This window comes from Gadus chalcogrammus, chromosome 1, assembly GCF_026213295.1.
Source record: "Gadus chalcogrammus isolate NIFS_2021 chromosome 1, NIFS_Gcha_1.0, whole genome shotgun sequence".
NCBI lineage: Eukaryota > Metazoa > Chordata > Actinopteri > Gadiformes > Gadidae > Gadus > Gadus chalcogrammus.
In genome coordinates this window covers 27,629,051-27,642,190 of record NC_079412.1, presented here as the reverse complement: position 1 = coordinate 27,642,190, position 13,140 = coordinate 27,629,051, and the positions used below count along the sequence as shown (strand labels likewise).

Below are 13,140 nucleotides of genomic sequence, written 5' to 3'. Positions count from 1 at the left end.
TCAAACTCAACAATCCCCGTTCTCCTCTCTCTCTCTCTCTCTCTCTCATCTCATCTCTCTCTCTCTCCTATGTATCGGTATCTGTCTCTGTCTCTGTCTCTCTCTACTCTCTCTCTCTCTCTCTCTCTCTCTCTCTTCTTCTCTCTCTCTCTTCTCTCTCTCTGTCTCTGTCTCTGTCTCTGCTCTGTCTCTGTCTCTGTCTCTCTGGTCTCTCTGTCTCTCTCTCGTATTGACGTAAAGATTTCTTTATATTCAGATCCATTTGCCTCCCGCTCTGCAACAATAACTCTTGTATTTCTGCCACGTCAGGAATAAAGTCCTTTATAAAGTCATTTCTTTGCAAAACGCTGTCAAACCCTTATTCTAGATTTTAAAGCATCAATATTTGTATGTTCTTTTCATCTACTAACGCAATTGCATTGCTATATTTTTGAAATAATTTGTAACAGTTAGGTATGACTGCTGTTTCATTGCTATCACCAGTGCTGTAATATTGATCATACATAACAAATGAAATACATCTTTAGATATCTCTATTTCAGTATCAGCTCGGGATGTATTTAATGCCAGGAGCTGCATTGGTGACTATTTGGTGATGTACATTATTTAGAAGTTCACTTGTAAGATAACAGTCAGGGATAAAGGCCAGAACAGAGTAAAGGGATTTTAAGTCCATATTGTTGTTTTTTATCAATTGCACTTTTTGGCACTTAATCTTGGCCAGGACTCCCTGCAAGACGAGATATTATATCTCAATGGGACCTTCCTGCATAAATAAAGGTCAAATATGTGTGCATGAAGGCAAAGTGTCTCTCTTTAAGGGCAGTAGTTTGTATTGCTGCAGATGGGGTGAGTGAAGTTATGACGTTTTTTCCCTATGTTTTAGGAGTCAGAACCTCCCAGGTCAGCGTGTTAGGAGCGTGTTACTCCGCGTGTTAGGAGTAACACACGGGTCGAGATGAGGGTGGAAACTGCAAGGCTCATCGTTTTCATCGTAGTAGGGCATTTGACGCGTGAATATTGGCAGTTATGTTATCGTTCCGTAGAACATTACTTAAAGTGGTTCCGCTGTTGACCTGTTTAAAGAGAGCGTTGTTTTTTTTGATTGGAAGATCGGTTTTTAGTACAGAGGTGAGCGCAGGCCCAACCCCTCAAGCCCTCGGTTCCCCCCCTCCCACATCGGCTGACCGGACTTTCGTTTTATTTAGGGACCAGGAAATACATGGCCATGTTCTGGGTCTTTATTATGCGTTAGTTGACTCCAATACTTAAAATGTTGTTCAATATGCACACAAGTAGCCTACGCATGTTCTTATTATGTGTGAATATTCTTGGGCTTGTTTGTTAGTTTTCATGATCGACACCGTGGAGATACATGTTCTCCATGTTTTATTCTGCATATTTTACAGCACTTTGATGTTCTCTCTCCAACTGAAGAAAGAAAGGACCTAGAGATTCCCCAGGACAGAGGCGAGCCTCCAACCATTTAAAGTGCGCCTCAACAGTTGTGTCTGGCGATAGTGAACCCCAGACACACGCCGTCGAGACGTAAACAAAGCTTCTTTTTTTTTAAAGTTGTTTTACTTTCTTCTTCCTCTGACCGGCACTTCCACAGACAAAAGCGGGTTGCTCAGACGTCGAGTCTGACAGTCGGTCAGGCGCTAATTCGCGGCGTACTTCCTGAGTTCAGGGGGGGAACCGTCCCGGACAACAATGACCTCGGTGCCATCACACGCTGCCAGCCGCTAGCTGCCATTGTTTCCCTCGTCGGTTGGCCATGGAGTCAGGCCCGTATTAACACAATGTGGTGCCCCCCTGGGCACTATACCTCGAAGACCCCAACTCGATTCCGACAGATTGGGGAGGGGGAGTGATAGTGGTCATCTTGATTTATTTATTATTGTTATTTTTGTGTAATTAATATTCATAAACGAGTCTTGTATTGTCTTTCAACAATTTCAAGTGAATAATAGAACAATTTCCCAAAAGAAATGTAAAGCTTGTTTCATGTGGTGCCCCCCCACTGGTTGTCAATGGTTGGTGCCCACATGCCCTTATGGATAATCCGGCCCTGCATGGAGTTGAACGCCCCCCGTTGGACAGGGCGTTCCGTTAGAGTTCTAAGCACAGTCAAAGTTAAGTCCTTAAAGGGCGTTTCGGTGGATTGTAGAGCGCTCCACCAACACACACACACACACACACACACACACACACACACACACACACACACACACACACACACACACACACACACACACACACACACACACACACACACACACACACACACACACACACAGGATATGAACTGACAGGGGGTGATGAAGATGTTTTGGGCCACATGATGCTACCTGGTGTTGCTTCTCGAGCTAGCAGCGCCGCTTTGTAAAGCAGACGCGAGTGTAAATTATCTTTAAAGGGTTGGGGGGGGGGGGGGCTCTTCCGCCTGTTTTTACGGAGACGTCGTCTGTGAGGGGTTGGACCGACGGGAGACGGTGAGTCAGGCCGGCTGGATAAGCAGACAGGAAGCCGTCCCCATGTGGGAGAGGGAGATAGCGGCACGGCCAGCGTTTCAAGGAACGCTCGGAGACACCGTTTGTTTGGGGCTCAGGACTCGTTCGTCCGGTCCTTCTTGTTTTCGATTTTTTATTATTGATTGTTCTTTATTAATGTTACGGCACGTAGCCACCCGCTGAATGGTGACGCGTCGTCTTAGCAACACGAGTGAACCGGTTAGGGGAGGGAGAAGGTTCCCCCGAGCTTAGGGCCAAATGTCCTCAAATGGTCTGAATGCACTTTAACGCACAATCCTACTACCTTCAGTTGGATGACTAATCCTTGGCTGGAAGGCCATATGTTTCCACACCCCCATGGCTGGTACCTTACTGCTGAGGTCATGCACTTAAGAAGAGCCAATGTTCCATCATCCAGTCCCCAACAAGTTATTAATCTGAAAACACTGCTGAGAATGAGAACAATCTAACAACTCACTCCTCAAATCAGTTGCCAAATCCCGTTTTACTAATACTTTCCCCTCCCAATACACAGTGTACGGTCGCCCCACCACTTCAAGTGAAGCTGAAGGAGTACTCAGTTCAGGAAATGCTATTCCTCCTCTAAATCTCCACCTGAGACCGTGAACCCGTCCAAAGGCAGAGGCAACAATAACCGAGACAAAGACATGTGAGAATGTTTTTGAAAGAGGAAACACAGTGTTAATTCCACCACGTTTTACAGTTCAGAGGAGTCAGTCATAAAGACAAGTGTTCAGGGTTAGGGTTAGGGTTAGGGTTAGACAAGAAGTCAGAAATATAATTGTTAGCGGTCAGAAATAAATGGTATTTGAAGCGTTCAAGGTTAGAAACAAAGAAATAGATGGTATTTGTTGGTGTTTAAAGCGTTGGTGATAGGTATCTCAAAATATGGACACGTTGGGTTATAGTAACATCCCCAAGTGACACAGCGGCAACAGAGAAACAGCGTGACCTTAAATAGCGCAGAGGTCTATGAAACTGATTTGGTCAGTGTGTAGCTCTGTAGGTCAGATTCTTAAGCATGAAAATACTATTCCCTAACTGACATTGGCCTGATGTTGGGGTGAACAGGAAGTGGGCGGGGTAAGCAGGCGTAGACATGTATACAAAGACAAGGCATTGGCCTTTGGATCGTACGCCAACGTCACCGCCGCATTGGAGAGGCAAAGACCGGCCAGTAAACGGTCTAGTAAACGTGAGCTGCCTTATTTCTGGATAAATGCACTTTTACATTTACAATTCTCTACTGATTTCAATTACCCATTTTAATTCAAGAGTTTAGGATCTATGTTAGGAGTTAAACAATTCAATATATATTTTATGATATGATATTTTCTTGTTTATAGGATAAAATATCATATAATATGAATATTTATGATGTAATTTAAAATTGAAATCGTTGGAAAAATGTAAAAACAGCAGTTCCTGGGTTTCCGTTTATCTGCAATAGGTCAATTAGTCACTGTGGTGTCTATGTAAATATGTCTATGAAGGCAGGTGACATAGCTACCATCTCAGTTCTCATTGCTGGTTTATCCCCAACGGGGAAATATGACTCACGGAGATGTAGTCCCCCTTTAATAATAGCCATGATAATAGGTCTTGGAATCATGGTCCATTGAATCATGGTTTATTTTTGTCATTGTTATTTACTTTTATAAGAGATGCAATATACTGTAAACGGGGACCCAGTTTTTAACTGAATTTGTATTCCTAAACTGTTTAATCCCCATTAAAGGGGTCCTTGACCTATAGGACTTCTCAGTTCTGGAGAGGTCAATAATATCAGGGTATTATTAATTTATTTTTGAAAAATAAAAAGCATTTTATAATAAACAAGCTATATTGTCACTATATTGTCACAGCAGATTCTCCCTATGCTGCATATCTGACTTAACGCGTAAAACAATTTAAACGGCAATTTCACTGCTAGATGACTTCCCGGCAAACCAGAATGAGCATTAATGAATGCTAGAGTTACAGCTTAATGGAGTTAAGGCACTTTGCAATCTGTTACCCAATCAAGGCTTCCTGGGTAAAAGCAGGCTTTGTTCTGTAAACAGCCTGCATTAGAAGCTGTTTATTCACTCAGAGAGTTGGCAAACACCCGACACTATCAGTCAACACTGAGTCTGAATCAGCATTTCAGTTCCCTGATAATATTTTTTTTTTGTGTAGAGCATTACAGCGCAACGGGTGGATGTAATTTCAAATAAAACAGTTTTTCAACAAGATGAAAGACTTGTGTCATCATGTCTCTCTCTTCCAACTTATATTTCTGTCATGTCTCTGAAAGAAATGATCCAAAGTGAAATCAGACCAACTTCCAGCCCTACAGTTCATTTCTGTTAGAAAACACAATCCCTCCGAATTAGCATTTTACACCCGACCTAGCGCCCCTCTGAACTCCATTTTGTTCCATTGCCCCGACGTCATAGTGGAGCATCCAAACAGTGTGTGTGTGTGTGGGGGGGGGTTGTGGTCAGGTGGGTGGCCCGGCCAGCATGCCCCCCACGTGCGGGGCACGACTGGGCTATAAATACCTGCAGCGCTGGCTGAATCCTCCCTCCAGGGCCTGCCCGTGCCCGCTATAGCTCTGCCCAGTATAGCGCCTACCACCGCGTTGGCAAAGTAGACCGCTTTTATGTCAACGCGTTTGGTCGGCGGGCTCTTTAAATAGCCCCTGACCCGCGGCTGTATCAACCACACCCCCCCCCCCCCCCCCCCCCCCCTTCCGTCGCCACCGGTTATGTAAAGGCATGGATCTGTTGGCTGTCCTGTTGGGTTTGTTTAGCTGGCCGGGCGGGGCTGTGGGGGGTAGAGGCCGAGGACACAGGCTTGCGCGTGGCCGCCTGTCCGCTGCTATGGCGACAACAGGCTCACCTCTGGACCAGCTGTTTCTGCTTTGAACATCTGGAGCTCCTCCGGAGGGGGGGGGGACGGGGGGGACGGGGGGGGGTTTGTGACTCTCGCTGAGCAAAGGAACCCGACCTGGACGTCTCTCTCTCTCTCTCTCTCTCTCAGCCTCTCCTCTCTCTCTCGTCTCTCTCTCTCTCTCTCTCTCTCTCTCTCTCTCTCTCTCTCCTCTCTCTCTCTCTCTCTCTCTCTCTCTCTCTCTCCGTCTCTCTTTGTTTCGCTGTCTTTAGTCCCCCCGCCCCTCTACCTTTCCCTGACTCTCTCTCTGTCTCTCCCCCCCCCCTCCCATTCCGGATTCACTCTATCTATCAAGCCATTGACCCATCTTGCTCTCCTTTTTTCTATCCCTCGCTCTTCCTCTCATTCTCGTCCACTCTTCCACTCCGCTTTGCTTCCCCCTGCTCTCTCTCTCTCTCTCTCTCTCTCTCTCTCTCTCTCTCTCTCTCTCTCTCTCTCTCTCTCTCTCTCCTCTCTCTCTCTCTCTCTCTCACTCTCTCTCTCACTCCCCCCTCTCTCTGTGTCTCTCTACCCTGGCTGTGATTGGCCGAGCTGTGGAGGCTGGAGGTTGTCCTGGAGAGAGAGAGAGAGAGAGAGAGAGTCCTATTCCTGGAGCGTCCTGAGTCACCGGGCTGCACTGGAGATGTGCTGAGTGTTGAGGTTGGAGGAGGGGTGGCGGGTTGCTGGTAGTCAGGCTGAGAGGAGGGGGGGGGGGGGGGGAGGCCGTAGGTCTATAAAAGGGTTGGACATATCATTACTGGATGTGGTGCAACCAGCAACTCAGACCACGCACTGCATCCTCGTGCAGAAGGTCTGCACGAGGAAAGTGTAGGCGCAGGAAACGTCAAACTGCAGGATATCAGGGAGCATGTGTGGCGAAGAAGTGGGCCAGGCCAGGGAAGCCTAGCGGTTGTGGTGCTGGACTCCCAGCTGAGAGGTTCTGGGTTCAGGCTCCACAGCCCACAGCCTGTTCCTCCTAGCACCCTAATCACATGTATCTAAAACAACTCCCTGTATTGCTTGGGACGAAGACGTCTGCTAATTGACCAAACACTGGCATGAGTCAGTTCCTGTTCAATGGACCCTCTCTCCTTAGAGCACGTTGGTCAGTGTGTCGCCACATGCAAATCAACGATGCAGAGGTTTTTCTCTGACATGTATTCCCGTCACGACCATTCATAGATCGACCAGTGGCTGCACGTTCCCCGTCCCCCCCCCCCCCCCCCAGACCCTGCTCTGTCCTGGAGTCTGCAACGCAGTGTTGGTCCTGCCCTGGGGCGGGACGGGGCTGCTAAGCCCGGCGACATTACACACCGGGATGAAGCTTCTGCTACTGGTGGTTGGTTACCGTGCTACAGGCTGCTGGTGGTTACCATGGTTACCGTGCGTCGGGCTACAGTCGGTTAGCATGCTAAAGGCTACGGGTGGTTAGCATGCCACTACTGGTTAGCAGGCAACAAATGGTTAGCATGCTACTGGGGGTTAGCACGCTTCAGGCTACAAGTGGTTAGCATACTTGATGCTACTGGTGGTAAGCATGCTACAGGCTACAAGTGGTTAGCATACTGGATGTAACTGGGGGTCAATATTCTAAAGGCTAAAAGTGGTTAGCATGCTAGGTGCTACTGGGGGTTTACATTCAATAGGCTACAAGTGTTTTGGCAAATTCGATGCTACTGGGGGTTAGCATGCTGCAGCCTACAGGTGGTTAGCATGCTAGATGCTACGGGCGGTTAGCATGCTAAAGGATAGAGATGGTTAGCATGCAACATGATAGAGCAAGGTCTTCAGAGAGGCCCTTCTTCACCCGGAGACGGGTGTAGACACTGAAGCTAATCATTAAACGATGTGGCACACAGAGAGGAAAAGAACACACACACACACACACACACACACACACACACACACACACACACACACACACACACACACACACACACACACACACAGATTGTGCAACACGTTAGAGTAGGGCTAGTCCAGGAGGTCAGTGATATCTGTTGTAGGTTTGATTCTGAATAAATGTCAATAACTGAGTTGTACCCGCGGCCTGAGACTACCGGGCCGTTAGGAGGTTTCTGCGCGAGGATAGACTAGCGCTGAGCTAACTCGTCCGTCATCATTTTCCGCACCACTGACAGCTGGGAAATCCAGCAAGCGTTTTTTCTGCAGTGGCACAGCCACCACTAATGACTTAATAGCATGTTGCTAAATTGGCTGGATGTGGGGGGGGCGGGGGGGGGGGGGTTAGCGTGGCTGGGGCTAACTGTTAGCCAGGGTAACTACAGTACAGTGTAGTATTATGTGCAGTAATCAAGCTTGCTCATCCAAATCCCAGATTAAAGCCCCTTGCTTGGCCTCGTTCTCCCTCCCACAACCTGCTCTCTCTCTCTCTCTCTCTCTCTCTCTCTCTCTCTTCCACAACCTGCTTCTCTCTCTCTCTCTCTCCTCTCTCTCTCTCTCTCTCTCTCTCTCTCTCTCTCTCTCTCTCTCTCTCTCTCTCTCTCTCTCTCTCTCTACCCCCCTCTCTCTCTCTTAATCTTGCCCAACATGCTGTCTCTCTCTCTCTCCCGCTCTCTTTCTCTCTCTCTGTCTCTCTTTCTTACCCTCTCAACGTTATATGTATATTTATCTATATATATACAGAGAGAGATCTAGATATATGTGTGTGTGTGTGTGTGTGTGAGTGAACATGCGTGCGAGCGTGTGTGTGTGTGTCTGTGTGCACGCGTGTGTCAGCAGGTGTAATTGTTTAGTGTCTGTCGAGGATTGTTTATTTTAGTTGTAAAGGAAATAGTAAGCATTACTTTCTAGGAAATTATTAGTGTACAGTCAGCCCCACTTGTCCACCAGCACTTCCTGTGTGTGTGTGTGTGTGTGTGTGTGTGTGTGTGTGTGTGTGTGTGTGTGTGTGTGTGTGTGTGTGTGTGTGTGTGTGTGTGTGTGTGTGTGTGTGTGTGTGTGTGCACGCTTTGTAATACCACCCACCTGTTAGCGCAGATATTTGTTGCATGTGGGGTTTTGTGATAACCAAGCACTGGTGTAGCGTTGCACTTAGCATCAGCATCATAGCGTTGCACTTAGCAACGCTATGATGCTGATGTGTTTTTTGGCCTAACCTAGCACTGGTGTAGCTTTGCACTTAGCAACGCTATGATGCTGATGTGTTTTTTGTCCTAACCTAGCACTGGTTTGGCCTAGCATTGTGCTTTTGTCGGTTATAATTATAATAACCTAGTGGTGGTTTATCCTAGCCGAGCACTTGTGTGTGCTAAGATTTGGTAATAGCCTAGCGCTGGTTTAGCCTAGCCTAGCCTAGCTTTGCGGTTCATGTGGTTTTCTGGTTCAGGAGAGCATGGTTGGCTCTAGGGTGGCTCGATTATGGAAAAAATCATTATCATGATTATTCTGGTCGATATTGAAATCACGATTATTCAAACGATTATTTTGAGTTTGAAAACATGATGTATTTATTCAGCATGTCTCTCCCAAAAAAACACTTTGTAACTGAGAACTTTGAAATTTCGTCTTTTAAATAATTTGAATAATAGCCCAGCCCTAGTTGACTCACAATTTCTTAATTCCTCCACCCTCCTGAAGGCTTTTCAGTCTAGGCAGGTGAATCCTGCTTTTGGTTTATGTTATGCAAATTAAAAATCTGATTGGGCCGTTGAGTATGTCAGTTTGCTGTAGTCCCATGGAGAAATAGCAGGGCATCCTATGACATTAATGCTACATTTACCAATTGCTATATTTTATATGTTTGCTATTCATACAGTCCTACATACAGTATCTGCCCACTGCCCAGGTGTACACTAAACGTATCAACACACTCAACATGGTGTCTACTGCAGAAATAAAATGTAGGCCCTATGTGTGTCTGTATGAACTTGTAACTTTAACTGATGTTTTGCAACATGATCCTGTTTCTGTTTACATTGATTTTCGTTGTCGTCTGCCCTCCTGTGATAGGTACTTTATTGATGGTGCATGTGATTAATGGTCCATCTGTAAAAAAAAAAACGATAAATTGAATCTATTTATTGCCAGCATTTCAACTTGAATGCTTTTGCTGTTGTTACATGTTACGATGTTAGCATATGGTTAACACGGATAACACTACTGTTTTAAGACTAAATATAAATCTTGGCGAAAATGTCTAGAAATTGTATTTTTGATTAAATTGCCCGACGCTGACCTCTCGCCGCTAGCTTTCATATTAATCTTCTGGTCGTAGTAGTGTTGGCGTGTGTCTGGAGGTTGTCACAATCTGTCAGTCTGGTTTATCCACCGGATGAGCAAATACCCAGCAGTGAAAGCAGCTAATCTGGTGTCCAGTGCTTACTGACACATATAAATATTAAAGTCCTTTTCTACCCCATTTAAGGCTCAAAGGGCTAATCCCTGATCAGGGCTAGTGCTAGGTGGGGCCGCGCACAGCGTTGGTAGCTAGGGAGTGTTCATAGCTCAGCATGGCTAGCTAGGGGTTACTGCCAGCTAGGGAGTGTTTCGTGGGGGAGTGCGCACATTCATTAGCCAAGGAGTCTGACTAGCTAGCGAGTTCTACCAACTACGATCTTTTGCTAGCAAGGAAGCTGATTATTGTTGCTAGCAAGGGTAACGTGACCCGATTTCTAAATTGAAAAACAGGGATATTTGTAGTTTGGCAGTCGCTATATCAACAAACAACAAACAACCTATTATTACCACGGTAAATGTAGTACTGTATTAAATAATTATGGAAAAAAAGAAAGTAATTTTAAGAAATCTTGCATCAATGCTTACACACACACACACACACACACACACACACACACACACACACACACACACACACACACACACACACACACAATTTCAATTTCAATTTGACGCCTGTCGTGTTGCAGGCTGATGAGGCCCGGGCTGGCTCATGGGCGCTGAGTGGATTACGCGGCCGGGGCGTGCGGTGGTTACGGAGCTTTAACCCAATGATCCTCAGTTCACCGTGAGCTCCAGATCCCCTCCAGCTGCCAGACGAGCCTCCGTGCTCGACACTAGTGGGCCCGATCACGCTCTCTCGGTAACCCCGCCCAGTGCCTTTCTATGAAACCACTTTGTGTTGAACATGAACCTGACTGGGTAGCCCCGCCCGTTCTGCCCGCGATTTAAATTCGCCCTGCAGAAGGGTATGGAGAAAAGCAATACATTTCTTTCTGGTTCCGATACGTTTTTGCGGGAGCCAATCACGAAGCTGGCTTCCCCCCCTGGCGTGCTATTGGCTGGTTTAACACAGGGACGACAGGGAAGGGACGGCAAGCAGCCAATTGCGTACAGAGTCAGTTGAACTAGGCCCCGTTGATCACTCCTCTTGTGCTGAAGAGAATGACAGCAGCCTCCCCAGACCAACGTGCAACCTACGACGGAGCTCGGTCTGGCAATAGCCAGGCTACATGAACCTAGTTCACGAGAGTGTTCTTGGTGGCAATGGCATTCTACTGACCCACATGTTTTTCTGGTGTGAGCTGTTGTTTGCGCCCTTCAAGAACTGAGCTTCGGTACCAAACTGTGTTTGGGCCGACACCTACTGAGTCCAGAGGGTCTGTCCCTCTGTAGTACGACCACGGATTGACGAGATTCATGGATTCTTGGTTGAGCAAGGAGCTGCTCTGTCCCCTGCCCTGATGTCTCTGATTAACCTTGCGTATATTGCAAAAAAGGGAACTAACTCTTAACTAACTGTGAGGCGGCCCCTCTGGTGGTCAGTCTAGAGCAGGGGGGACATGTCGCACATTGAAATTCTTATTTTTTGGGGGTTTTCGAGTTAGGAGGGCTAGTTAGTAGTTAGCCACAACGAGCTCAGCCACGACCGACGCTAGTGTTGCTAGGCTAGCACTCTAAGCCGTTGGCAAAAAGGGGCGGGATTTGATCGTTGTTTTCGCGGTACGATCTAACAGCTTTTTTTGTTTGTTTGTGACTTTGAATTCATTGTCCAGGCTACCTGACAAACATCTTCCAGTGAAACCTAAACTTGAATGGATTGCGTTACTATTGACGTTTTACATTCAGGGATGCTTTCATTCAAAGATACTTCCAGTGAGTTGAGCTCCACCTTCTTGATGAGCAGATACAGTGTTTGGGGCCTCGTGACTAGCGAGGTAGACTGCAGAGATTGCAGACTTCATTTCCAGTAAGACATTTGGGAAGACTCTGTGTCCGGTGTCGTCCTACCTCATTACCGTAGAGCAGTTAGTGTTCGTTAGTGTTTATCTGCCGGGGACTCGGAGAGCATATTAATGCAGATGCAAAGCATTAGGCTTCTAAGCCATTAGGCTTCAAGCAATACTACGCTCCACAGTCAAACCATTATAAATCATTATGACCCCTTTGATGTGTATCTGGCTGACACTGATGCAATGTGTGGAAATGATCTTAGTTTTTGTTGTTTGAGCATCACTTTTTCTTCTCTCGTGGGACAAGGTGTTAAAGGTGCTCTAGGTAACATTCCAGAGCTATAGTTGAAGTGCTATTTGTTGGAAATGTTATGAAATTGCATGTTAACGTTATCAATAGCAATTATTGGTTGTTTAGCCGCGGCTTAGTCTGACCAAATGTTGTCACAGGGTTAGCTCCCTGACCTTGGCTGTCATCGGGTTCGTGTTTGCAGCCAGCCATTGGTCCATCCAGCTGCCCGTTCCGCCCGTAGACTCAAGACCAATCCGCCCAATCACAGCTCATCCCACACCATGTCTTGCGGATGATTGGCCCAAACTCTGAGGGTTTCCCTCCAGGCTCTCTTGTGGGCCAGCAGAGAACATTCCAGCGTCACAAAGGAAGGATGATAAATAACTCCTCATTAATGGTTTCTCCCCCCCCCCCCTGTCAATCTTCCAGGTGGTTCCATCCAAACATCACCGGTATCGAGGCAGAGCAGATGCTGCTGACGCGGGGCGTTCATGGGAGCTTCCTGGCCCGGCCCAGCAAAAGCAACCCTGGAGACTTCACCCTCTCCGTCAGGTGAGACCCCCCCCTGGGAGAGCGGCAGGGCTCCTTCAACACAGCCCTGCCCGCGGCTACTAGCGACCCTATCGAGAGCGTTAGCCGACGCCTTCAACGAAACAGTGAACTCAGACACATGTGGTGTGGCAGGGGTCTTGCAGCCGGAAGGTTGCCGGTTCGATCCCAGGCTCCTCCTAGACGAGTTTCGAGGCGCCCCTGAGCAAGACACTCGACCCTCACTGCTCCTGGCGAGCTGGCTGTCGCCTTGCATGGTTGACTCTGCCGTCGGTGTGTCATGTGTGTATTAACCGATGTAAGTCGCTTTGGATAAAAGCGTCTGCTAAATTGTAATTGGGTAAACCCTGACTTCACCATCACCGTCGTAGGCGTGTGAAAGTGTGTATGAATGGGTGAATGCGAAGCAGTTATTGTCGAGCACGTTGAGGCTATAGAAGTGCGACATGAATACAGTCTCTTTCCCATATGATGTCATGAAGGAGCAGGTAGAGCCGAAGGCATCCAGCAGATTGACCCTCGTCTCCGGCTCAGTGTTCCGGGCTGGGGAACGGGAACACGGCCTGGAAGGTTTGAGGTCCATGGAGCTGGAGAGGCGATCGCCTGAACCCTGGGGCTCAACGCTACGGGCCAGAGTAGAGGATCAGTCCTCCATGTTAGGAGAGAGAGCTAAATGTCTTCCGAGGGAGAGGGAGAGGGA

General features: G+C 47.4%; 1 protein-coding gene across 1 annotated transcript in view; it reads left to right on the top strand.

The window, feature by feature from the left end:
- The first annotated feature begins 12,318 nt into the window (after positions 1-12,318).
- ptpn11b (protein tyrosine phosphatase non-receptor type 11b) overlaps positions 12,319-13,140 on the top strand; it is a 21,739-nt gene continuing 20,917 nt past the window's right edge. Inside the window, exon 1 of the mRNA XM_056599630.1 lies at positions 12,319-12,443. Within this exon, the coding sequence (XP_056455605.1) occupies positions 12,361-12,443 (83 nt within the window). The 5' untranslated portion in view covers positions 12,319-12,360. The remainder of the gene's footprint in view (positions 12,444-13,140) is intronic.